Source organism: Grus americana, chromosome 3, assembly GCF_028858705.1.
Source record: "Grus americana isolate bGruAme1 chromosome 3, bGruAme1.mat, whole genome shotgun sequence".
Classification (NCBI taxonomy): Eukaryota; Metazoa; Chordata; class Aves; order Gruiformes; family Gruidae; genus Grus; species Grus americana.
The window spans coordinates 40,106,645-40,133,580 of record NC_072854.1 but is presented as its reverse complement, the minus strand read 5'-3'; the positions used below and the strand labels follow the sequence as shown (position 1 = coordinate 40,133,580).

Here is a 26,936-nt window from a genome sequence, read left to right as displayed (position 1 = left end):
TCATGCTCAGGTCTCACACTATCCCATACAACCTCATTAACCACCACCTCCCTTCCCATCCTTTGATAGAATACACAGGTGCCATTCCCTTAGCCTATGGACCACTCCTGGGAAATGGCTGTAAAATGTTCACTGAGTTCCTTTAGCCCATGACTTTGGGCTCCATCTGCCATGGTGGTCACTCAGGACAGGAGAGGTGGTGTGTTGTGTGGAGTTACTGTGCCCCAAAGCCCGCTCAGGTCACTGCTACTTGTAAAGCTTGTCCTCCAGTGATTCAGGTGGTTCCTGCTACAGTAATTCCTATAACATGTAATTCAAATCATGGGTTACAACAATTTAAAGGTATTTCCATTACAATCACTACCCCTGGTCCCTATGGACCACACCATTGGGTTCAACATTGCAATGAACTCCTCCCCTTGCCCCTGCTCCAGCTGGGACTTACCCACAGCCAGAGATAGTTCAAGGTGTACTTTCTCCAGCATGGACTTACCCTTGGGCCAAAATCCCTTCAGAGCTATACCTGCTGTGGCACAGACACAACCATGGCCACAGACGCATTGAAATATACCTGCTATGGGGTGGACTTACTTATGGCCACAGATGCTTCAGGGTGTCCTGCTCCCACGTGGACTCATGCACAGGTCACAGTCCCTTCGACTCAAGTGTACACAGGAGTTCCAACCTGTCCAGTACAGCAGCACAGAAAGAGCAGCGATGCCCTGGCCATCTGCCAGCCCAGGCGCATCGCCATTGCTGTTATCAAAATGTTCCCAGCACAGCCCAGTAAGATGATAAGCAGTACAAGCACTACAGCAAGCAGCAAAAGGCAGCCACTAACGAGCACCTGACTCTACTACACAGTAAGGCAAGCAAGCCCCATGGCAAGCACAGGAGCCTGCTAATTAATAGCTAAATAGCAATAACAGCTATAAATTCAATCTAGCACATTACAATCAAATTTGTCCTTATCTTGAACCCTTTGAGCCCCATGTTGGGCGCTAAAAAGGACTCGTGCTGTAATCCTAGCTGGCAGCTGAGCAACACACAGCCGCTTGCTCACTACCCCCACAGCAGGATGGGGGAGAGAATCAGGTAAAAAAATGAGAGAACTTGTGGGCTGAGATAAAGACAGTTTAACAGGTAAAGCAAAAGTTGCATGTGCAAGCAAAGCAAAACAAGGAATTCATTCACCACCTCCCATGGGCAGGCAGGTGTTCAGCCATCCCCAGGAAAGCAGGGCTCCATCATGCGTAACAGTGATGTGGGAAGACAAATGCCATCATTCCAAATGTCCCCCTCTTCCTTCTTCTTCCCCAGCTTTATACGCTGAGCATGATGTCATATGGTATGGAATATCCCTTTGGTCAGTTAGGGTCAGCTGTGCCCCCCCCAGCCTCCTCACTGGTAGGGTGGGGTGAGAAGCAGAAAGGGCCTTGGCTCCGTGTCAGTGCTGCTCAGCAACAGCTAAAACATCCCTGTGTTATCAACACTGTTTCCAGCACAAATCCAAAACACAGCCCTGTACTAGCTACTGTGAAGAAAATTAACTCTATCCCAGCCAAAACCAGCAGATTCGTGCTGGCAGAAGCTAAGAGTGCACCCTGGGCTTGCTTCCTGCACAGGGCCAAAGGGCCAAGAAGGTTCTTTGAAGATCTGTCAGATAAGCAGTGCTCTAACACTCTCAGCCACTCATCCTTATTTTCACACAGCTGTTTCCTTTGCTTGTGTACAGTACAAATCCTCAGCAAAGAGAAAAGTTAAAGTGTGTACTTGAGGTATGGATTTTACTACCTTCCTTTGAAGTGCATAGGTGCCATGTTAGTCTGTGCTGACACAAGTTCCCCTGACAGCGAGTCAGCTCGTACTAATCAACTTCACTAGGAAAAGGGAATGATTTAAAGTTTGCTTTTGCTCTTCTCAAAGAGCAAAAATTTGTATCTTCAAAATTAATCTGTCCCTTTCTCCTCCTCAGGAAGGAGCTTTCAGGGAGTTATGGCCAGTTTTGGTTTGAAGAACATGCAGCAGAGGCTGAACAGGGAAACTTACTGTCTTTTTTAGCATGCTGAGTTTGTTTATTTTTAAATCCATAGTTCAAGGATCTGGAAGGCATTTTATAATGATGACTCAAATCCTATCGGCTTGTAAGCAAGTTAATAATACTGCTTCATCACTTGTGTAGCTTACACAGCCAGTGTTGTCCTTTTGGCTTGCTAGCCTGAATTACATCAGTATAGTGTTAAGTATTGCACATCAAAGAAGATTAAAACTGGCACAAGGATACAGTATTTGGAACATGAGCATTAACAGAGCAGCACATTACACAGGGAGGCTGAGTATTAAAAACCGACATTGCTATTCAAGTCTACCCAGGCACTCAGAATGTATCTCACAACATTCAGTCATCACTGAGTTCGACTCAGTCTGCAAAGTTAACAAGGACTAGTTCAGTGGGAACATGGCCATTGCACAAGGTTAGAAACAACAGGTTTATTAAGATCTTGGTGGCACATTAACAGGCTCCCCATGTCAACCTTGCCACGTGGTCAGTTTTCTGCTTGCTAGGCTTTATGAAGCCTAAGAGTTCCAGTTCAGAAACAGCTCGAATAAAACGAGCGCTGGACATTTCAGTAAAGGAAACTGAGTACACTTTTTATGGCACATAGCAATGGAGACACCATTCTCGACAGGAGGGGAGGATTTCTAAGTCATGGCAAGCACAGATTACATAAAATGCTGTGTTGCACACTAAAATCATTGGAAATAAGGGCAGAGCATGATTCGCCTACAGAAACACAAATCTTCAATCTAATCAGTATTTCTTTTGCCACATGCATACCGTGTGGCAACAAAGGAAGAGTTCCTTTCCCCACTAAGATTAAAACCTACAAAGATACTAATTTTGTAGTCTCAGAAGAAGAAAGAATTTATACTTTCATGTCCCTTGACAAAAAATGAGAGGAGAGATAATTATAGAGATTTTTTTTTTGAGGTTTCATAAAACAGCATCACCTTTTCTTTATTCGCTATTCACTATACCTTTCTTGTTGCCTTCCTGACACACAGCTATATATCCTTGAGTTAGAGAATTTCGTTTTGCGTGAATTACCAGTGGAGCTTGTAAAAAAGGAAAGGCCTTATACGAAAGGGAAGCTAGGTGTAGTATTAGAGCATATAAATGTTCTTCCTGTAGTTAAGTATCCAATGCAACTATTCATCTCTTTTCTGTGGCAGCACTGCTGTTGTAGTCGTGACTTTTGGTTCTAATGCTCATCCTTTAAATATTCTGCAGACCTCACTTAAGAATCGGGACAAAATGAGAAGCAGAATATATGTTTTGTGGGAACTAAAATTCTCAATGCTACAGTACTAGAACTCATGGCTTCTACAGAGACACTACTTTTGTAAGCATTTCCTCTGCTAATGCTTCCATCTTCCTCATAATAAACTACTGTCTCCATTTGCTCTCTAGGTCACAGCTATCTTATCATCTGTTCCACAGTAATGCTCTCCCCCTTCACGGCAGCTGTACCAACTCTCTGATGATTTAACCAAGTACATTAGCTACAATTTGTTTTACAGACTATTGGTTCTGTTTCAGACCCAAACAGTTTCTACAGACAAAAGCTGCCATCTTACCTCACCACCCCCAGCCCAGCTATTTCAGCTGATCTATTTCTGTGACATTTTCAGTACATTAAGGCTGTTTAAACTACTCGTCTTATTTTTCTGGCATTAGTTATCACTGCACATGAAGCTGTATTTTAAAAATCCTGGTTCACTAATCCTGTAAGCATGTGAATGTCAAACTTGAGAGAAATGAGAAAGGATACTGGATAATATCATCCACCTGGTCAGAGGAAGCTGCATCTGCATTTGGTCCCTCAACTGCCATCACCACAGTTGAGAAAGCCTAGAAAAGGAAAAGCAGCACAGATTTAACACATTTCTTAGACAGAGCTGCATATGAAGTAATGAGCTCTGAGCTGATGACTATCACTCAGGAGGAATGAGATCTTGGAATGATAACTCCATGAGAATGTCAGTTCAGCAGCAATCAGAAGAGCAAGCAAGGTTACATATTACCATGGCAGGAATACAAAATGAAAGACATCACACTCTGAACTCATGTGCCTGCATTTTAAATCCCAATACAGTTCTCATCCCTGACCCATTCTCAGAGAAAATACAGAACAGAAAAACATTCTCAAAGTGAGACTGCTTAAACATTCAGGAAAAATGAAGGAGATAAGTTGGCTGTGAAGAAATCTGTAAAACTGAGAGGCAGCAAGAGGCTGGGTAGGAATCTTCTGCCTGCTTTTATTTCCAATACACAAACAAGGCAGCAGAAAACAAAACATACTCAGAACAAGTAAAAGGAATGTCTTCTGCACTGCATGTAGTTAAGCTACAGAATTTCTTGCCAGAGGATGCTGTGGTTGCTAAAAATTTATATTGGTAATGTAGTCCAGGCAGGCTTACAAAATACAGAGAAACCATTCCAGTTTAGGAAACATGATTGTTAGCTAGGGAGTATTTGGAGAACGTACATATTAATGTGTGTTCTCTTGTCATACTCTCTGCTTTTGGTCACAGTACGAGACAAGCTATCAGGCTAGAAGCACCTTCGCTCTTCCCTTGCACAAGCATTCTCTCCAAGCCCCCCACACCCGCCATGTGCCTGTTTCCATAAAAGTATAACAAAATACTTAAAAAAAAAAAAAAAAAAAAAAAAGGAAAAGGAGGGAAAAAAAGGTAACTTTGCGAAGCATAAAATCTGATCTGTGCCAAGCACAAAATAGAAGCAGAAGCAAAGATTTTCATCACAGATTAATAATGGTGGAAATAAATGATTCACAGTAGTCAGAGGAAGACTCTAGGCTGGTGATTGGAGTTACTGTGTGTTTCTGCACAGGAGAGACTGAGGTATGCAACGATTTAAGCTGTCAAAAGGGGCACTAAAGAAAAGCAGACAAGCAGCAAAAAAGATAAATCAGAATACTGAAAGCAGGTAAAGGCACCGTTTGCATTGTCACATACCTCTAACCAATCGACAAGATTAATCAATCTGCCACACTCCAAATGAAGCTTATACACTATGCATATGTCAGGGGCTTTATTAGAAATGCTTCCTCCATCACTTTTCAAAGCTTGATTCTGATAAAAAAAATGAAGGCAGTAACTGATCAGTTTTTAATCTTGAACAATTTAAAGGGCTAGATATAACATTATTTCAGGAAATTCACATGGTAGGTATTTTACCAAATGTTGACTGTGTGTTTATGGTTGATTGTACAAAGAAAAAACAAAGCCCAAACCAGGAAAATAAGAAAACATACCATTAAAAAAAAAAAACAACCCCACAACAAAAACCCCATCCAGCTACTTCACTCCTGGTGTTCCTTCTACAATTTTGTACACTTACACAGTCTCTAATGAGTGATTATCTGATTAGGCTCTTCCCCAATTTTTTTGCTAGTTCTGCTTACATATCACAGAGAAATATTCTGTTGTATGGATTCAGGAAAAGCAACTAGTCATGATTTGCCTCAGACTGTACTACGTAGAAAATAGAAACATGTCCCTTCCCCCTCGCTTCCCCCCGCTACCCCCCCAAAAGGAAAGAGGAAGTCTTAGTATAGATCTATCAGATGTACTAAAAAAGTAAAATTGCTTCTCCCATCTCAGAGTTTTATCTTTGAAATATAACAATCATTTCCCTCTGGCTTGAAACTCAGCACCTACAAAGGCAAGTCTGATTTCTTACTAACTGTTCTATATGTCAGGAAATTCAGGTCATCAGCACTGAACCATTTACTTAAGTAAAAAAGCCACTTGAGCCAAAAGCAAAAGTCTCTGTGGAGCTGCAGAAATTTACAACATTTCATGTCAGTTCATGATTTTTTTCCCCAGTTTTCAGTTTTGGGCACTCTAAGAAGCCAGCTCTCTTAACATGAAAACAACCACTGATCATTCCTTTTGGTTCATAGTAATTTTTGCTAAAATGCTTTCATATGCTAGTAAAATATGCAAGTTACTTTTGGGAAGTCTATAAAGCCCTAGTAAGGATACATAAGGATATATTCATACATAAATGCTTTTCAAGATAGTAAAGAAGGCTGGGCAAAGAATATAACTTTACTCAAGAATCTCTAGCTTACCTTTCACAGATCTCAATCCCTGCAATTTGTGAGACTCAGATTCAATTTGGACTCTAGCACTTATGGGATGTTTCACTATTTCCAGAAAGCCTAACAATTTTCAAGTTTATTTATTCTGTATAAGGAACACAAAAGCTGCAGACATTAGGTTAATGTCCAGATGGTCTCCAGATAAATTCAGAGTAACATGGCTGAACCCTCAAAGTGTTACAATCCAGACATTAATTTACCAGATGATAATTCAGGAGCATACCATAATAGTTTCCAATACTACTGTGTTACTAACCAGCAGAGGTGAAGTTACACCTTCTGGCTGATCTAGTGGTTCACCACTGCCCAGAGGGATAACCCTACACCTTTCTTCTTTCCCCTCTGCTACTTCACCTAACTCTATGGCTTCCTACCACTTACCTATGTGCCAACTCCAGCATTGCTGGACAGTTTGCATTGGTTTTCTAATCTTAAGGCCAGTACAGTTATCACAACCAAGAGAGGATGCAACTTCCAGAGCAACTTCACTCTCCTGGAACAGGTTCATCTGTAGAAATTAATACCTTGCTGGACTGCAAGCAAGTGCCGAGAATGATCCAGGAAAGATATTACTGATTGGCACTGCAGGGTCTCTTCTGGCACCTGAAATAATTCAGCCTGACTTGTGATAACTAGGCCAAGTCTTTACAGCACAGGGGGAGGGAGCTGCAACTGCGTGCGGGGAAACCTCAGCTTCCTGAGCCGGCACTGCACGCGCTGTCCCTGAGAGGAAATAACTAGACTGACAAGCAGGAAACTGCCCTAGAATGAGCAGCCAGTTGTGAAGCCACCTGTACAGCACAGAAAGAGAAGAGTATGGGCGTGAGAACAATCCAGAACACTGCTGATGACGGGTTTTCTCTTGCTTGATCCTGTCCCCAGAGGCTAGGCAGAGGACAGACTCATACCCTACTTGGGAATCAATGTTACTGTCTTTCCCAAGGACCAAATGCTAGTATCCCCTTTCTCCGATATGGGAGCTTAAGTGCAACTCAAGGGTTTTTGTTTCATAGCAATCAAAGTATCTTAAGGGGTAACAGGGCTCAGTCCTTGAGATCCATGTGAAAAAACCACCCTTCTTACCCAAGGTCAAGAACAAAACTTGCATGACCATCTAAACCCCAGGATGATCCAAGATCAGATTTCCTTGTGCTGACGCAACACTAAGCTGTGCCTTGCTGGTATTCCAAGTTACGACTTGTTGAATTTTCAAGGGATGAGTGAAAAATGAATTACACTTTTTTTTTTCCTCCCCCCCCCCAGATAAGTATGATCCTTGCTTCACATTTTGCTAAATGAATAACTGGACTGGATTCCTGTAAGAAATGCATCACACATTAATCATTTGCTGGTACTTCACTGAAGCAGATCTTTTTCTGTCCTAGCCTTCTCTAGAGAACTTTGCTCTGGTCATGGCTCAGGAAAGTACAAGCCATGCAGAAGTCATGGATACAATTAAGAAAAAAATATTTCTTTGACTCACACGGATTAAAATGCTAAACAAGGTACTCAGCCAATACAGCTGCTGTTAGAAACTATGCCAAACCTTCACAATCTACTCAGAAAATATCAGAAATATGATAAAGTATGTCAAAGAACAAACTGCAGGATGACAGAGGACTTTAAATCCTGTCAACTCATCAGAGAGAATACTTATTAAACACATCAGTAGGTAGATTCTCCTAGCTCTCCTAATCTATATTTTTACAGGTTTTCTAAAAATATAAATTACTGAGTTCATATTAGGTCTCTCTGATGGTAGCCCACTCGCTAACTACTGTTTTCACAAATAAGCTCTTTAAGTGGTTTTAGAAATAACTCCTGCACACAGCAAAACTGAGAACCCTCATTCAAACGGAGGCACAGTGCCAACAAACCCAATATGAATCGGGCTGCAGATGTCAAAGACTGATCTTTATCAAGTATGATTCCTGATAATTGTTGGCTTTGACTCAAGCAACATATAATCAGATACAGCTACAACCAGCGTTTTCTTCAAAACTGTAATCACAATTTTAAAGGAAATGTTAAGGCACAAGGTTAACTCCAAGTAGCACCTATAATCAAGGACAAAACAAAGAAATGTATGTTCACTCCTTTTCCAAATCCCACTCTCTTTCTTTCTTTCTTTCTGTCATCCTGTGAATTTGATTTATGAAAGAAGTGGAAAAGGGGCTGCTTTTCTTCTCTAAAAAAAGGGCAGGGTTAACGAATAGAATCAATGACAATCTTTCTTGGACTCAGAAAGATAGGTTGTCAATAAACAACAGATATTAAAATAAATGTAAAAAGAAAACCAAAGGACTCCTTTAAATATGCTGTATTTAAGCTGTTGTTAATGTCATCACTCCACCTCAACAGAGCCTTTACCTTACAGCAAGTCTACACAGTGAGGGCTAAACACCAGCCCTGTAAAGAAAGTCTCTGGAAAGAGCCACAGGCACTGTATTTTCCCCATGGACAGTCAGGCCATTTGTAATGGAAGATAAAATTACTTTTATGCTACATCTACAAGAGAAAGAAAAGATGATGACTAGAACATGCTCTGGAAAATGGATTCTCCATACAGAACTCTTTCCATAATTAGCTTCTTTATTTCATACAGACAGATTCCCTAGCTCTTTGCAAAGTCCCCAGCTGCTTATCAACACTAACTTGCTGGTTCTCTGCAAAACAGCTGAATGTGCGCCAAGCTCCATGAAGCAGCAAAACTGAGCCTTACACATCATCCTCATGTGTAGCCTTCGGAAAGTACTCCAGCACCACAAACAACTCACTTGTTTCTTACCTTCAGATAGCAGTATGGGTTATTTAAAGCTGTATGAAGTGCAATCCTTGGGGCAGCATTCAAGTGCCCACGGAGAACACTGGCTGTGTTGAAATACACTATCTCATGCAGAGTCTTGTGGTCTGCAGGAACAAGGTAAGTTCTGAAAAAGCAACATGAGGTATGGGGGAAGAAGGGGAGATACAAGCTTTACCTTAGGGGAAGCAACAGAAGTCTACTGCACACTACAAGAATGTATGTTTCCTAACCAGTAGTGACAAATCTCTGAAAAAATAAGATGAACAGCACTGAAATAAACTTTTAAGCAAGGAAGTCAGTTATTATCAACTCTGTATCTAATGGATTTAGCGTAGAACTCTAACTGGGCCACTGCCAAATTCAAAAATAAGGGCAGCAGCTGAAATGCTAACACCAGTTATGTACTCTACTCCACAGATCTTGCTTATCCATCTCGAGTCCTCCTGAGGAGTCTCTGCTCATCTTCGTCTTCATATTTGAAGCTATTTTCTTTGCTCAGCTTCTCTGCCTCCTCCCGCCAAGGCTCTATAATTAACAAGCGCCTTCATCTCTTCCCCCACCCCAAGCCTTTCACCTTTTCTGCTGCAGAGCTGCCTCCGAAACCCTATCTGCTATGCCTTGCTCACCAAAACAGTTCCCAAAATGGAGAGGATATCACACTTGACATCTATACAGTCTCATAAGTAGAACAGATCAGCAAAGATTAGGGTAAAAGCTCTTGACTATTTTGCCACATATACCCAGTCCTTCAACTTTTTTCTGCAGCCAAAGTAAGTTGGTCAATTCATGTGCCAATTACTTCTACTGATCTATGGAAAAATGATTTTTTAAAAATTATTATTTTTAGAGCCCTCATCAAAGAAAGCATAGGAAGGAAAAAAAAGTATGCTTCATACCACAGGGACCAAGACACAATTTTGACAAGATTAACATGTTAGCAAAATTTCTGTTGCAACTTACGGTGCAAACCAGTGCAGGAATATAAAACGGGAAATGCTCACCTTACAAGGCTGTCTATATAGTCAACAACTTCAAAACGAAGCATTTCAAACTTTGTCAGTTTCTTAGACCGCCTTGATTCCTTCAACTCCAACAAAGTCTTTAAAAAAAAGTGGTGCATAAATCTACATGGGAGGTAGTTATTCTCTGGAGAACATAAACTATATGTTTAACATGTATAATTAATTTTTGCTGGCATGTCTTCACTGATGATGCCTGAAAGTGTGATTGTGCAGTTATTTTTATTTAGGCCAGTGTATTCAGTTCTCAAACTGGTAGGAGTTTGGGAAATTCAAAGAAATATGTGTTAGGCAGAATGTGTAATTTGCAAGTTAAACAAGAAGAAAAGCCCTAATTTGCATTTTAAAATCCTAGTTTATGACATATTTTCTATAATTTTCTATGCGTCAGGTGGGCCTGAGATACATAGTTGGTACTTATTCTATTCTTTCATTTTTAAGAAAAGTTACTTATACACAACCTTTACTCAGAGCTCCAGCAAACTGGGAAGAACTAACCATGGACAATTAAAACTTAAAAGGTTCAACGAAGGAACGAGTCAGTAAAGCCTACGCAGGCCTAACCTTCTGAAGATGATAAAGGTCTGTCTTCTTTTGGAGCTCCTTTTGTGACGATACGGACACATCTCGTTCTTGGATAGCTTCTGCTACTAGAACAAAACTAATGTTTGATATGTGGGGTAAACTTTTCCTGACTACCTACATAAACCCCCTAACCCAAGCAATCCGAGAAGCGTTCAGTTACTTGTTCACATAGACCCAAACACAAGCAGATTTTAAGTCTTGCACCTTGTAAAAGATTGTTAAAAAAGGAGTCTGCAGTGCAGTTTAACCAACAGTAATTAAGTAAGTGAAGCAATTCAGCCCTGAGCAAAGATCCAGCACAAGCCTTGCACATCCCTTGAATTCTGCTTACGTCATCCTAGGTCATACTCTCAACATTTGTAGGTTGGACAGATTAGTACTAGATGCTACTGATGCTTTATGAGCGTTCAAAAAGTCCTTCTCGTGCAAAAAGACCACAAAGTAAGAAATGAGTTCTCCCTACTTAACCCAGAAACTGCAACCAGAGCAGCAAACCAGAAGTGTACTAAGGTATTTCATTGTCCAGTTTTATTGTTATCTTAATTTATAACAAAATTTTGTTTTCATAGTCTTGCAGTTTGTTGATCAATTGCACCAATAATTAGTAATTTTTAGGCAAAAACAAAGAAGCGAAAACTCCCAAAGCACAATCAATGCCAGGACGAGTGATAATCAAAATCAAAACACAAGGTAAATAGATTTCTTGCCTTACTTATGAACTTGGTAATAAGATGGAAATTCCACCTACAGATGACAGGTAAAACTCCACTCAGCTGTGACACTCATGATACATAAAAGCTTTTTGGTGACCTACATAGAATGAGTTGTATTTTCCAGTGCCCTGTGGACGTTTGTGTTGAAGACTTCAAAACAGAGAACTTCCTCTCTCCACTACTACACTGATATATTTTGAGATATTTTTTATCAAATCCTTTAGCTCAAAGTAGACTGAACATAAGGATATTTTGTTTCCTCAAGCTTCATGGTTTTATTTTTTCCAGTTCATTAGGCAGTCAGGAAGATGGACTTCGTTGTTGTTAAAAAAAAAAAAAAAAATTGGACTATCCTTTCACGAAGGGCTCTGTGGGAGATTTGGGTATGTAACATTTTTGGCAGACTTCTGAAAAATCCTGCTAAAAATCAACACAATCACAGAAACATACAGGAAGAAGTCAAGTAACTTGGCAACCTATCCATGTAAAGTTTATCTTAACTTCCGCTTCTCACTTTTTCATTATAGCTTAAATCCACTTTGAAAACAAACTAAGATAATTCATGGATTCATGATATGTTCTCTGCTTTAAAAACATCTTCAAATTCTAAGTGAAAATAAATACTGCCTTTTTTGTTTTATAGTTCTACATGTCCCTGAATTCCCAGAGTGTTCTTTTTTATTTATTCCTTCAAGGTAAACATCCAACTACTTAAAAGCCTTTTGCTTCAATTCTTTTTTTCCAAACTAGACGAACCTTTAGGTACTCCATCGTAGTTCAGATTCTTCAGTGACATATACAGCTTTTTCAAAGTGATCACCTATTTCCTGTGCCATGGCATCCTGTAGATGCTATTACTACATCTGTTAAAAAATACACAGCACAGGCAAGAGCCAGTTCTTCTAAACAAGCCTCAGTTAACCCTAGAGCATTGCATGACTACTTTAATTAATATTAGACTGCTCTTGGTGGCTTATTGCCTACTTATCCAAATGCTGGGTAGCAACCACATTGATAATGAACTTAATTTAACATGCATAAAACAGACCAGATGATAACCACTTCATCTTCAAAAGGGAATCAAAAGGGAGCACTTCTCCGTAGTTGAGGGGAAGCAATGAAATTCCTGTTCCAGAAGAATGCTAGAATATGTCATATGCCTATTTCAGGAATATTTCTGTTAACCTGCCTCTGAAAGACAGAATGCTGCTACTCATTTGCCTTACTAAACTTTCAAATATGTCCTCTACCATCAACAATCAAATATATGGGCCTGACAAGTTACAGCACGTCAGCAGAGCCCTGACAACTGGCGCTTGGTGTGTTAGCTCTTGTATGAATTTAACCGAAGGTGCAGGTGAAAGAACTTTATATACATTTGGATTAAATACCATGTCATAAGGAAGTCTGCTCCTATTTATCTTTCAATATATGTTTTTATTTGTTAAATGTTTTTAATGATTGCAACATCTGGTAAAATGCTCAAAATATACCTATGACAGATTTAGTGAGTAATGTTTGCTGATCTGTCCAATTTCTTATCTTGCATCACTCTTCCTCATTACAAAAACCATGAACCACATCCCAGTCAAGAATATAAGCATTTCCTAATTCTGTGCATGTATTTTTAAAAAGATCCTGAAAAATCTGGTCTGATACAATGACAGGTTATCACCAAGGAAAATAATACCCATTGGTCAGATTATAAACCAGGTTTCATATAATCTGCAATGGAATGTATGATGGTACACACCCACCTTCTAGTTTCTGAAACTGGGTCAAGAACTCCTTCAACTTCTCTACTGTCTTATCAAACTCCTTTCCAGAAGATGACACAAAAATTTCCACACATTGTTGAAGCATGGTTACCAAATCAGACTTATTCAACATCCTAAAAGACACAATTGTTCGCTGAAGTTGAAATGCAGAATGATGAAACAGCTTTCAGTGTTCTTAGTTGGAAAAAAGTTAAAAAAAAAATTTGAAAAACTCATTTTAAGAGAGAAAACCTCCAAGATTTTCAGCATTCAGTCATAGTAGTCAATTTTTTCCCTTGCTGTCATTAACAGAAAGAAACAAATCAACTTGGACAGATGTCTATCACATTTTCCTGCAGAACTGACAATGAAAGCTTTTCTGACATTCTAGCTAAAAACACTTGCTAGATACAAAGTTATAATTTTTGAAACTGTGAGTCAGATTAAAAAACCCTCATAACTCATTCCCATGAATGGTAAATGAAATGAAAAAAAAAATTAAAAAAAAATCAGATTAGTATGTATTCACACATCCACAAAATCCATTACTCTCTGTGATTCAGAATGATTCTCAAACAAAATCTGAATATTTAATCTTCATTTAAAAGATATCAAAACAAGTCCTTGCAAAGATCCATAAACGAAATCCAGAATTACAGTCATTGCATCAAGCCAGCAGCATTACACATGCATGTATTTTTTTTCATGCAGTGCGAGAGGTTCCCATTGCTAAATACTCTGGTTCTGAACAATCGCACATTTGTAATAGCTGCTGTTACTAGGAGCCCTTCCCAGTTCATCCTTGTGTTTTTGCTTTGTCTTATACAAAACAAAGGTGCTAACAGTCAAAGGATTTTAGAAGACACAAAGAACACAGCTATACAAAAAAGGAAGCATGATGGACGAATGAAATGATGGTAATCACTGTATCTGACAGTGGGTCTCCATATCAGCTACCTAAACATTGACTAAGAGAGATTTAAGGAAGAATTTTGAAGAGGCTGGGGAAGCTTTATGGATGTCTGGAGGGACAATTGCAATTTGAGTTCTAGTTTCTGACTGGCAGTTGATGCTAAATGCTTGTAAAGGCTAGAATTTGAAACTTCAGTTTATCCAATTCAAGGTTATTGATTTTTGCAAGTCATGTGTTGCCTTCAGATACACTTGTTTTGTACAGAAGAGCATCAGGAGTTAACAACAGAAAGGGTGACCTTGACCACACAAAAGGCTAGAAAACATTTTGAAACTGTCTTGTAGAATATAATGGGTAAACAAGATAGCCTTCTTCCAGGCCAGACAAAACACTGCAATAATTAAACACCTAAGATGGAGAGAATATAACCAGATTTGGAGATCTGTGAATGGGAAAGAAGAAATTTACTTTAGTAATATTATTCAAGAAGAAGCTGCAAGTTCTAGAAAAAATTATTTACGAAAACAGTGTGATTACAGAGCCCAAAGAACAGGCAAGAGGATGGTTATCACGTATCAGGAAACAGTAAAGGATCCTTTTCAACCTTTTGGGCTTGAGATTACTGCAAGGTATGCCAGGAATCAGAGAGTGGAGTTAAGATTTTAATTCAGTTAGGAGAAAGGCTTAAAGCAGAAAGGAAGATCTGAGATCATCCAAAGACAGTAAATAAATCTGTCTCTGATTATTCAGAGACAAGTTATGGAAAAGAAGAAAGGAAGCTAGGACGAAGTCCATAGAAACTCCTTCTGAATGCTGAAGTGGGGAATCATCTGAAGAAGTGATAACAGAGGTTGGTCAACAACAAAATGTTAACAGTCACAGAAGGGCAGGACTGTGATAAGCAGTATGTGATGAATGGCATCAATCATTAGCAGACAAAGCCAGAGTACAGTATCTAGACAGAAGACAACAGGTCAGACAGTACTCAAAGTTTTGCCAACTGAAAGCTTGACCAGATGTCCTAGTCAGTCAGCTGCCCATAAGCAATTAAGTGGGACACTCTCCAACATGTCTTAATCTTACCTCTCTTCTGATTGGATTAATCCAATGTGAACTAAAGCTCGCACACTCTCCCCATGTCATTTTTTAGACTCTAGACAACTAAAGTAAAAAACTATTGGCTAAATTGCTGAAGTTAGATTACCTGAAATGCCATCTTTGGGAAGAACACTTTTAGCAGACGGGATAAAAAGCCAGTCCGAAGAAAGGCTTAAGTAGAGAAACAACCAACCACAAAAGTAACTCAACAACTGAAACGCCCACATTCAAACATAATTCATGAAGGGCAAAAGAGAGACCTTGTTACAAATCAAGAAATCAAAAGCCACTCTATTTTTTACTTTCTAAATACAAGGAAAAAAAGATGGACTCCAGAAAAACATTGAAAAGAAGAATAAGGGATAGGAAAGGGCAAACAAGATATCAATAAGTGATGTGGGCCCTGGGAAGGCAGAGATATTAAGGAACAGTGAATAATCTCCATACATGAGCAAAGGGGAAAAAAAGATTGTGAGAAAGGGAAAGATCACATTTTATCATTTTCTTCTAAAAGACAGCAGCGTGATTCTATGCAGAAAAAGCAGAGCCAAGAGGAAGTACGTGTGAAATGGAAAAGAGAGTTAAAGAAGTAGTTAAAAGCTGAAAAAAATAATAATTACAGCTAGAATCCCAAGTATTTGAAGGAATTGTGTTGAAGGAGTTTCGTTAGAAAAATGACAGAATTCCTGGATTTAAAAAAAAAAAAAAAAAATCTATGAAAAGAATGACTGTGAAAACTGTATTACTATGAGAAGCTCCCACAGTGGGAGCCAGGATCAGAGGAAAAACAGGAGGGAAGTGAACAGATAAGAATAAAGGGGCAGCAAGCCAGAATCTGATGGTAGCATCAACTTTGAGATAGGAGAAGAGGCAGAAGAATTCAGAGTGGAAGAAAGCAAATTAAACATAGGAGAAGAAAAAGGAGAGATAAAAATGGCCAAGAGTTATTAGAGAGTGCAGAACAGACAGTACAGGAAAGCAAAGTGACACATTTGTGGGCAAGGGTTGATAGGTGATTGAGTGCTGTCAAGATTGAGGAGTCAGAGGATTATGAAGGAAAGACTGTAGAAATGACAAATCAAGCATGTAATCCTTTCAAAGGGATGAGGGTAAAGAACACAGCACAGTGGCAATACATAAGAACCACTCAGTATGGCAAAGGTACGGTTTGAAGAGTATGTTTCCTTGTGTATATGAGCCCAGAAAGTTATCCTTCACCCACCACTAACATGGTTTTTCTATGCAATTTTACAGTCAGACACATTAAACCTCACAAGCTCAGAGGCTCTTGAAGAGGCAGTTACGGTAATGGTGTTGCATCAGCTCCTTGTGCGACAGAACCGATGTATTATTTGAACGAATGCAGCTATCAGGAAACAGCCACTTGCCACGATAAAGCACATTTAAAAGTCTGTAGCTGCAACATTGCAATTGAAGGGTTTTCTATTAAGAAAATTGGCTCAGATTACTTTTCCATTTTAAACACTGACAGACAACACAGGTGTAGGTTCTCCTAAAGTCCTAAGCTCACAATAACACAAAAAATTAACTCAGTCCCTGTACAAACTGTTACACAAAGGAGGCAAGGGGAAAGCAGTAAAATGAAATTAAGAAAGGCCTCAGCTACTCATTTGGAACAGATGCTAATTTTCACAACAGATTAAAATTTAGGCCAACTAAAACTAATAATTTGCTTGATAATATCTAACACAATCATACTTTAAAAGACAAAACCCATCTGATGTTCTCATTCACACACAGTAATCTCACTGGTTTCAGCATAATTACTCAGGGCATGAGAGACAGAACCTGGTTGAGTTTCATGGAAAACAGTAGAAAGACACCACGAAAACAACAGTCAATTATACTTGCAAACAATCCTACAACTAGCTGTGAACAGGTAATATCCTCAGCTTTAAGTTCCAGAATAACCAATGACTGATGTTCTCCATGTGCACAGTAGTATTAAAACAAAATGGAAAAAAAAAAAAAAATCACCTTGCTAGCTGAAGAGATGACTCATACTCCTCTGTCTCCCACACTCGGTTTTCCAAACATGCACAATGCAGCTCCCTGATCTGTTATGCAGAAGGTGAAGAAAGGATAAAGTGTTTTACAAACAAAGTAATGCAGAACTCTTACAACAAGCTTTTCAAACTAATACGTAATTTCTTTGGAGCTTGTTTTCCAGAGATGCAGAATGATTGCAAAAGAAATGAGTGTTTAGTATCTTCTAGAACTAATCTCCTAGCATTGCTGGAGTCTACGTGTTGCTCTGCACCAGCTTCCAAACAACTAACGCTCAGATGAAGATACCTGCAGAGAACAGAGAGGAACTCCAATCAAATGCCCCAGCTAAAACATCTTTTTATTCTCAAATACTGGGACAGTTCATGCTCATTTTGTAGTTAGGGACAGATTCTAATAACAGTGTGGAATACATTGAGAACCGAAAGGCAAGTGCACATGCACAGAATATATTGCTCTTCTAGTGGAAGAAATTGCTTAGCATGAGAAGGTGGATTAAATGACATTAGAGCAATATGGCTATTAAGAGCAATTATCACTGTTCCCTTACTATCATTTCATTCTGTACAGAAGGTTGCTAAAACTCAGCCTCTTCATCTGAATTTGACTAGCGAGCTAATAGGCAGTAGAAGAGTATGCATTGTCTGCAATGTATACTGTATCTGCATACAGATAATCCCAGATGTGCAAAAGTCAATGTGTGGATTCTTTTGCTTATCTGTCCATCTGCCTCCTCCTGGAAACTCCTTCACTGACAATTATCATCCACACCACTAAAGAAACCACACACTGTTGCCCTCTGTCCATAGCAAGAAAGCAACTTTCTCCATTTTAAGAAGTAGGGAGCAAAGCAGCAGAATAGTAAACAAAGAGAAAGAATAAATATTCAGATGTCGTATTTTGAAATAAAAACCCCCCATGTTTAACAAAAATGGAATAACGGTACATCACCTGCTTGCCCAAAGGATACTTTGGAAGAGAAGATGTGAAAACATGAAGACATCTCAGAACTGAAACATAATTCTCATGGTAAACATGCAAGTCCTCCAGCAACTTCTGTATTATTTCCTACAGTGACAGAGTAATTGGTTTATAAGTCATTCTGACATCCATTTATTTAAAACTCTCATAAAGTACTTAAAATTACTCCGAAGTTTTGACATTGTGGTGTGCTAGGATTTAAATCACTAGTGTTAAATTAAGACCACTATGCAAAAAAGCCGTATTTCAACAGTCCACTGCAATCACATTGCATGTTGTTAACTTTACTTTCTTCTTCCAACTCAGTGGAGATTTGTTATTGATAAGCATTATTATTTTACCATTTTCCACTATATTTAGCCTTTAGATTTGGTATGTTATCTTGCAAAAATGAGATTATACACTATATCTTTAATAGGCAATGAGAAATTATATAGGTACTTTTAGTTAAATCCTTATTATTTGCATTTTTATATTACAAATGCATTTTAAAAATTATTTTTTATATTGTGGGTGGCTGCTGGTTTTATTAGCTAGGTATATGTAAAACCACCAGTTCAAAGAAAAGAAAGAAATATGCAATTGCTGCTCCTATGTGCTCTTAATTTGACTTCTGTTTATTTACAGATTGAGAACTGCAGGAAAAATGATATCATGTATTAGGAAAAATAAATTATTAACCGCTGCTACTGAATTTACCAGATGGCATCTCATTATTACTGGCCTCCCATGAAAGTATATATAACACTTCTGCAAAACTGCACTGGAAATTTCTGGTAGCTGCATTAAAGTACTTTGGGCTCGTTACATTTAAGTTTGTGAATTAGAATATCTTCTCTCACCTGTCTTCACTCAAAGATAAAGAGGAAAAAAACCCACAGGATTCTCTACATAGTTTATTGCCATTTTGCTTGACTCTGAGCAAACTATTCCAAATGGAAACAGAAAAATAAAACAAGCCACTGAAGTTCTCTAAAGTTCAACTGAAACAAAGGGTATCAAAGATTAAGGAAAAAAAAAACCCAAAACCAAAACCTTATCTGCAGGCAACATGAGGAAGTACTGACACATGGAAAGAGTAAGTATCATACAGCAAAGACTGAAAGTAACAAAGTCACTTAGTGCTGCAGAGATCTTTCTGATGTTAAAAGAGTTCAAGATGATTAAAAACATTGAAGACATTTCTCCCCATAGACTTTTTATCTAGTAAACTTTAAGGGTCACTGATACAACAACTGTTTAAATGACTTCCAAGGCCTTAGGGTAGACACTCACAAGTCTGTATTTTAATTCTAAGCAGGATCATTAAAAAAAAACAAACCAAAACCTGAGAATAGAACAAGTTCTCTTTAATGCTACTACATCAATCTTACTCCCCCAAACCCAGAGTATTAGAGCATCTGTATTTCCCTCATCTTGTTTTCCAATTCAAGACTGATGTAGTTAATATACATAAATAGCAATGCAGTAGGACTATGTATTTTGCCAAATAAAGGAGCAAAAAGGTATATTCTGTCTTAGAAGAGTTTAAAAACATTATTAGAAGACTATGCAATGTTATTTCCATAAATACAGATCGCCCCATTTACGTAATTTCAAATTAAATTTGCCATGAAAACTTTCAGAGTTGTAAGTAATTATGATGTAAAATTGCTTTTAAAACAGATGATGCTAAATAGGTGGAACTCTTCCCATAGTTATCAAAAAAGCGGTAACAACATGGAATATAAATTGTGACTGACAAAGGGTATTGCAGGCTTAGGTGTTAAGCTTGAACAGCAAGTTTACCTGGTCCTGAACATGAACAGTAAATTTATATGACATAGTACCATAGGGACTTTGAAAGTGTTTCCAAAATTTGGAACGACACTGTAGATTAGTATGACATATGGAATAAACAGCATCTCATTAATGCAGCAGTAGGGCCTTTTCTCCCCAAGTAGACTAAACTGCCAGCTTGGCAATACAGTAATAGCCTACCCTTATTGTAGAGATTAGAACAAGTGTTTCCAGTTAAAATTTGTCAGAAGCATTATATGCACATGAGTACAAGAATTCCAGCTTCTTTCCCAAACTTACACGGTGAGGCTTGTGAAATAAGGAGTACATTAATAAACATATAAAGTTTAAAACATCAATAAACATATAAAGTTTAAAACATCAATAAACATATAAAGTTTAAAACATCTAAAGTTTAAACTGATGAGTATAGAACTTTCAAAGTAGCAGCCCATTACATGGCCTTTAAACTTTAAACAAAGAGCCTCAGCTGCTCATTCCCACTCCTTCCCTCCTCCTGTTGTTTCAACAAAAGCACTTACACACCTGTGGAGTGAACTGCATTAGGGAAATCACTCTGCAGAAACAACCCAGCAAAAAAATTTTTGTCTTTTTTTTTTTTTGTCAGATTACTTTAATTGGATTGTTTTTCTGATTACATTCATTGCACAGGCACAGAAGCAGTTGTGCTGGCACATCTGCTGAGGCGTGAATAAACAGCAAGGGAAGAGCAGTAGCCCAAGCTATTTTTTGCCACTGAAGACTATGGATCATAAAATCATGTATAAATCATGTATTGCCTTGACTACTATAATTGCACTGCACTTGACAACTTGCCTGCTACCAACCTCTATTCCAGCCATTATCATTGCTCTTCACACTTGAAAAGTCCTAACAAACCAGGAAGCTTTGCTAGGATAAATTAATTGCTTTATCTCTAGTAGTACCATTTGCCTGACAGGTTAGCTATTCTTGAGATGAAGAATTAGGAGAAACCCTTCACTCTAAGCAATGCTTCTACTGGGAGTGGTTCAGCTGGTGAAAAAAACCAACAGATCTTTGTTGCTGAATTCCTAAAGGGCCCACAATAGTAGTAGCCTGACTTTAATCACTTGAAACACCTTCAGATAAACATGTAACATAAATTTTTAATCCTGTACGACAGCTAGTATGAATGTATGCCTCAAGACCCAGACTGCCCTACTGAGTTCAATCAGAAACTACACAGAGAGTATGGAGGATTAAGTGCTTATGAAATAACCTCCAAGATTACTTACTCATTCTTCAAACACTTCAGTGACTTTCCAAGAAAGTCAGTCTGAGTAAGCACTAAAAGACCAGGCCATAAAGAAACCTTGAAACCTTCTTTTTAAGCAGTTACATTTCTAGACATAGCTAAAAATTGATGTAAGAAAAGTTGTGCAGCTTTGTATAAAGGTATACCTGGTAACCCTAATTCTCCATTACTGGACACGAAGCACAGTATGTACTGGATGAAGGATGTTATATAGAACTATACATCTTAGTCTTGCATTTTATTTTGCTCCACAAACTAATATATTGGTAAAGTTATTTTTCCAAAGGCACTCTTAAAATTTTACCTTTAAGAAGTTGTCTGCTGTCAGCAGTGCAATCTGTTTCTCTGATACTTGACTTTCCACATACCTGATGGCAAGAAAAAACAAGAACCTAAAATTATGTTGTAAAGTATGATTAAAGAGTATAGGGGTAAAAAAATTTAAAAAGTTTATGCTGCTATAAGAATTTCTTTGGAAAGATTCAAAAAGGGACAGTCAAATCCAGCAAATTGAAAGGCCACTCCAAACCCTGGAGATTATGCCCCAAATCAGCTTAACATGTTCAAAAGTGATTTATGGTTATTTGTTATAATTGCTTGTTTCTGTATTAAGAACAAGAGAAAAAAACAGTTCAAGTTATTAGACATCAGAGAAGCTGTACTCTCTAAATGAGAAAATTAAGGCTTCCTGAAATTATTTAGAACTTTCCTCCTTTTGATGAATTTACTTTTGCTATAGAAACATATGCACAAGCGATCTACAGTTTTCACAGAGCTACATTTACAGATTCCTTTTATCTTTTTTAAAGCTGACTACATACAAGATTGTCCAACAACTTATTTTCCCTTTTACCTTCTGAAAGAGGGCAGTTTTCGAATGTTTTCACACTGATCATGTGATAAAGAATTTACTCTCTTCTTAGTGTCTACCAGTTGGCAACACAGTACACTAAGAGGCTGGGAATAGAAATGCTCCACCATACAGAGCTGAAAAACAAAGCAAGAAACAGTGATGTTAATAAAATTCATCCTCCCTGCTATATCTACCTTTTAATGCTTTCTTATTACTACAATGCAGGCACTACAATGGTAGTAATGGTATTCCTCGAAAAAAAAAAATAATCATTACAGTTCATAAATATTCCCTAAGTCACTACAGGATGCTGATTATTCAGTTTTAAATACAGTCACATAATTACCTTTTTTGCTGTATACGCTATTCATATGTAGTACCTCATCTTCTCCTCCCTTACATAACGATAACTATAGCTTGTCAAATATTTTTTATTCACTTATGTGAATGACTGCATTCTTTAGGTTACATATTCAGTCCCAATGCTCACAAAATAACAAAGAATATATTTAAAGATATGAAAAGCATCTACTGTACACAAGCAAACTTACCACATGTCCTAATTTCAATTTCTGTTTCATGTACACAGAAATATACTGCTAAGCTCTTACTATGCATACATACAAACGTGCTTTATCACTGATTTCAGCTGCACTAAATGTTTGTAGCATCAGGGTCTTGCAGAAGAGTAGCATATACTCATCACATCTATTCTTCAAAACAAAAACCCAAACAGACTACCTCACTAAAAACTTTTAAACCATAAAAACTGTCAAAGGGGAAAGACACTTCGTATCAGAAAAGTTAACATCACTCCTATACATAATGAGATGATGGTGATCCCTTGTACTTATCACTTAGGAAATCTGATCTGAAATTGCTTTATCCTTGAATACTTTTAGCACACAAGGACACAGCCATATGCTGTCAGAACTAGGACTTGTATTTTTGTATCAACCCAATAAAGACTCATTAAATCCTGGTGACTCTTTCAAATAAGAGGAGTTGAAACCTATGAAAGCCAATTGCAGGTCTGTCTGCAGGAAGAGGTACTACAGCCAGGATATTTCTCCTGGCTACATGTAATTATTGAATCTTAGATATTAAAGAGTCTGAGACATCCTAAAGGTGCATGACACTAAAAGGGCGTGTTTTACTAACAGATTCACTCATAGAACTGGGCAAGAAAGAAACAATTTCACAACCCTGCATTAAAACAGATTACAGGGACTACAAATTCTTCAGAGAATTCTTGTCCGCAATCCACAAAAGCTACAAGGAGTCTCAGACACAGAAATACGTCTAGATATGAAGATCTATATAAGCCAATGAAAATATAATTATCATGCTCTGTATAGACTATAGACTATTTCTGGAAACCTTGAAGTCTTCCACTTTGTCTCCTGAGGAGGTAAATGTAACTCCTGCACTGCTGCACAGCTGCTTGGAGCACAAGCACCACCTACTCGGAGGCACAAAGTAAGTGACCGTACAGCTCCTATTTCCCTGAACAGGGAAGAATCGAGCATCCAGAAACTGTGCCAGAAGACTTCAAGCGGGGAAGAGACACTACTATAGCCTACTCACACCATGACAAACTGGAGTACAAGGACCTGGTGCAGAGGATCAGAGCTGAAGAGTTCTGCCAGGGCTGTTAGAAGCCACAAGCTAACATATAGCAAAATATAGGTCTTTCTACCCACTAAGGCAGGTTACTCATTTAAATGTAAACTTTAAATATATTTTTTTTTGCGGCAGAGTAAGCTTTTACATGCTTCTTCATACCTGTCCTACAAGTTTTCCCTTAAAACCTTAGCAGTTAAGCTTTTAACTTTAAAACACCCACCTGTTCACTGATCCAAACTGTTTGCAAAGGACATTTTTTCATCCAATTCAGTGAAAGCAAGATTAGGACCTAAGAAATCTTACAATGCCTAGTAATTACCCATTGTTTTCACAACCATAATTTGAGTTCTTGTTACCATCACCTACCTGAAATCCTTTGATAAAATTCTGGACAGAAAAATCATGGTACAAGAATATGTTGATGAGAACCTGCAGAACTTTCTCACCCAGTTTAAAGGGAAACTGGGTTGTCAGAAGCAGCTAAGGGAGACAAAAAGGAAAAGTAGCCATAGCAGAAATTCTTTCCTGAATTCAACTCAGCAAAATTTCTATATACAATTTGATACAACTCTCTGTACATGTTAGCGTTCAACTGAGATACTAAATACACTGCCAACTTCTAAAAACAGTATTTCTACTAAAATATCCATGCAAAGATTAATTTTCAGTTTATTATGTCACCATATTTTTGTAAGTACCTTTACTAACATGCAACATTTGAAGTTAGTTTTGCTTAACGCTTTTTTTTTTTTTTTTAAATTAAAACCAACAGAATAGACATTGCTGTAACAACCAGGGACACCACTACTTTCAGCACGTGTAACAGCGATTTTGGAAATCCTGCACAAAGTGGTGTACTGAGCATTGCACAGGCACAGTGTCTATATGGCTTGACCTTTCAGATAATTCTGCTAATTTTTGACAGGCAGCAAAAATCAGGCTGAACTGAATTTTTCTATGTTTAAAGCTATCTTTTTCTGGAACAAAGTATAACTCAAATCAAAGCACTATAATGAGGAGGTGGGAATGTCAAAGTGTAATTGCCTAAGTACGTATGCACAGATGTCAATGCCAATGAAAGATGAAATCAGGTGTGTGACTAATGTGAGAGGTAAGCTCTCAGTATTAAGCTACTCTGCTATGAGTAGAAATATCCAAAATCCACAGCTCTCAGGAACAGATTCCATTTCAAAAGTTTCAGGCAAACCTACTTTTAAAGGCCACAAGTGTACACTGTGCTTGAATACACACACACTCCTATTTAGAAAGGGAATTACCTTGTCAACTATAGTAGACAGGTGCTCCTTGCAGGAAAGGGACTGAAAAAGCTCTATGCACAGCAGAGAGGAAACAGAGTGAGGAAGTAAGCTGTGGATAATCATGGGAGACGTAGCGATTCCAAAAATCAGTACCAGAGGCAATTCATGGATATGCTGACTAGATCGTAGGGGAAGGGAGAAAAAAAACATAATAGTTACACTATAGAAAATCATGAAACAAATGCATTATGTTCCTACTACAGCACTGACCTTAGATGTAGAAAGGGGTAAATTAAAAAACTGTTGCCAGCAAACCAAAAGAGTTTTGATGCAGAATAAAATGAAAAAGAAAGGAAGCTATCTAAAGCCCTAAAGTAGAAAAGCAAATTAAATTGTATTTTAGGATTCAAATTTCAGGAAGTGTCATAAAAATCATCTTTTCAGTTAGAGTATTGTACTGATCCTGTCTTCCCAAAAATTTACATTCAGAGAACTGAATCTTATAAAATGATTTAAAAAAAAAAAAAGAGAAAAAATAAGATACATTAAATAGCTAACGATCTCAAAATTTACAAATTTTACACCATTTAATAAATTTAAAATAAATATGCAACCCCTCTAATGTTCTATGTTCCTATTATACTTAAAAAAAATAATCTCCAACTTCTCCAGATTGAATCTTCCTCTTCAGATAATTTTTAAGTATATGCTTTGAGAACTGATAACCAAGACTGAATGCTGCATTCCTTGTGAACAGCATACAAATTATACTAAAAACACTGGGTTTTTTATTATTTCATCATTACTTTCCCTTTTTTTTATTATTAGTTTCAAGGAGATACAAATTCTGCTATCTTAAATATCTTTTAGGTTAAAATTGATGATTTATTTCTTTCCTCTGTTTTCACCACAGCAACTTTGACCTTTGTGTTTTAATTGTTATCCCACAATTATTTCATTTCTCTAACTGCTCAAAAGTCATTGCTAGAGACTTAAAACATAAAAACAATAAACTTCACATATTACTGTCCACTGTTGATAACCTAAGAGGATCAGAGAAATTAATCTTGTGATTAACAGAAGAACCTCTCACATTTACCCACTTCACCCTTATTATTAAACATGTTTAAGACTGAAATGGAGAGAATAAACCCAACCTCTACAATTACCCCAAAGACCTTCTTCAAAGTATTACGCAACCCTGCCGAGCTTCTATTTTACCCATCTTCTACTTTATTTTAATCAAGACAATCTTTAGTTATAAGATATGAATCCTCTAAACCTTTTTTCTGTAGACACACACAGTTTATTAAAAAAAGTGTATTTGCAAGCAGTAGACTGACAGACCTGAACTGCACTTCATCTACATTCCACATGCTCATAATTAGTTATTTATCCTTGCCACAAAAAGCAAAATAAAACATAACACTTAAAAAACAATTAAAATCTCATTTTCCCCTGCCTTACACACTAATTATTTCCAGATAATTGTGCATTTTGGATTTTACTTCTTGAAATATTCCCCAGAGAACCCATCTGCCAGATCTGAAGTAGAAAAATATTTTTATTGTGGGTCTCTAAGCAAGTGAAATTGCCTAGCCTTGTTTAGGGGTAGTGTCAGGCGTGGACGCTGCAGCTGAATTAACTGTACGACTGCAGCTCCAATTCTGCTGCAACTGTAGTTTCAACCCGGGGACTAAATGCAAGATGCTCTTTTTGGGGAATAGCACGGGGTTTTTATTAGAATGCATGAGATTATATTAAAGAAGACAGGTTAAGGAAGGACAGAAGCACAGGAGCACCTGAAGTAGTCAGCTACTCATTACAGATCCTGGCCAGCACTGAGAAATTCTCTGAGTAAGTTTTATATACTCATATGAGTAAGCTAGTGACCTTTAAGCAGCATTACATCAGTAGTCATACAAAAAATACACTCTGAAAACAATTTTAAAAGTCTACAGAAAAAAGATCTAGGCATCTTAAAAAATTAGTTTCACAATCACAAATTCTATAACACCTCATACCAATAAA

General features: G+C 37.8%; 1 protein-coding gene and 1 long non-coding RNA gene across 9 annotated transcripts in view; one reads left to right on the top strand and one right to left on the bottom strand.

Moving 5' to 3' along the window:
* Positions 1–2,475: 2,475 nt before the first annotated feature.
* The window catches only part of ORC3 (origin recognition complex subunit 3), a 37,572-nt gene continuing 13,111 nt past the window's right edge, over positions 2,476–26,936 (bottom strand). For 3 of the 8 annotated variants that reach the window (XM_054820591.1, XM_054820589.1, XM_054820594.1), the window contains 13 exons: positions 24,924–25,083; positions 24,013–24,126; positions 22,021–22,154; positions 21,472–21,535; positions 18,062–18,178; positions 17,081–17,160; positions 13,072–13,205; positions 10,581–10,666; positions 9,999–10,096; positions 8,980–9,121; positions 5,041–5,157; positions 3,834–3,913; positions 2,476–2,618 (listed from right to left, as the gene is read on the bottom strand). In XM_054820591.1, the coding sequence (XP_054676566.1) occupies positions 2,513–2,618; positions 3,834–3,913; positions 5,041–5,157; positions 8,980–9,121; positions 9,999–10,096; positions 10,581–10,666; positions 13,072–13,205; positions 17,081–17,160; positions 18,062–18,178; positions 21,472–21,535; positions 22,021–22,154; positions 24,013–24,126; positions 24,924–25,083 (1,432 nt within the window). In that variant the 3' untranslated portion in view covers positions 2,476–2,512. Of the gene's footprint in view, positions 2,619–3,833; positions 3,914–5,040; positions 5,158–8,561; positions 9,244–9,998; positions 10,097–10,580; positions 10,667–13,071; positions 13,206–17,080; positions 17,161–18,061; positions 18,179–21,471; positions 21,536–22,020; positions 22,155–24,012; positions 24,127–24,923; positions 25,084–26,936 lie in introns of those variants that run through there. The other 5 variants (XM_054820592.1, XM_054820590.1, XM_054820593.1 and 2 more) reach the window with 4 other exon arrangements.
* LOC129204501 (uncharacterized) lies at positions 8,979–24,004 on the top strand. Its single transcript, XR_008576419.1, has 3 exons — positions 8,979–9,114; positions 18,719–19,169; positions 23,432–24,004. It is a non-coding gene; the product is annotated as an uncharacterized LOC129204501 (long non-coding RNA).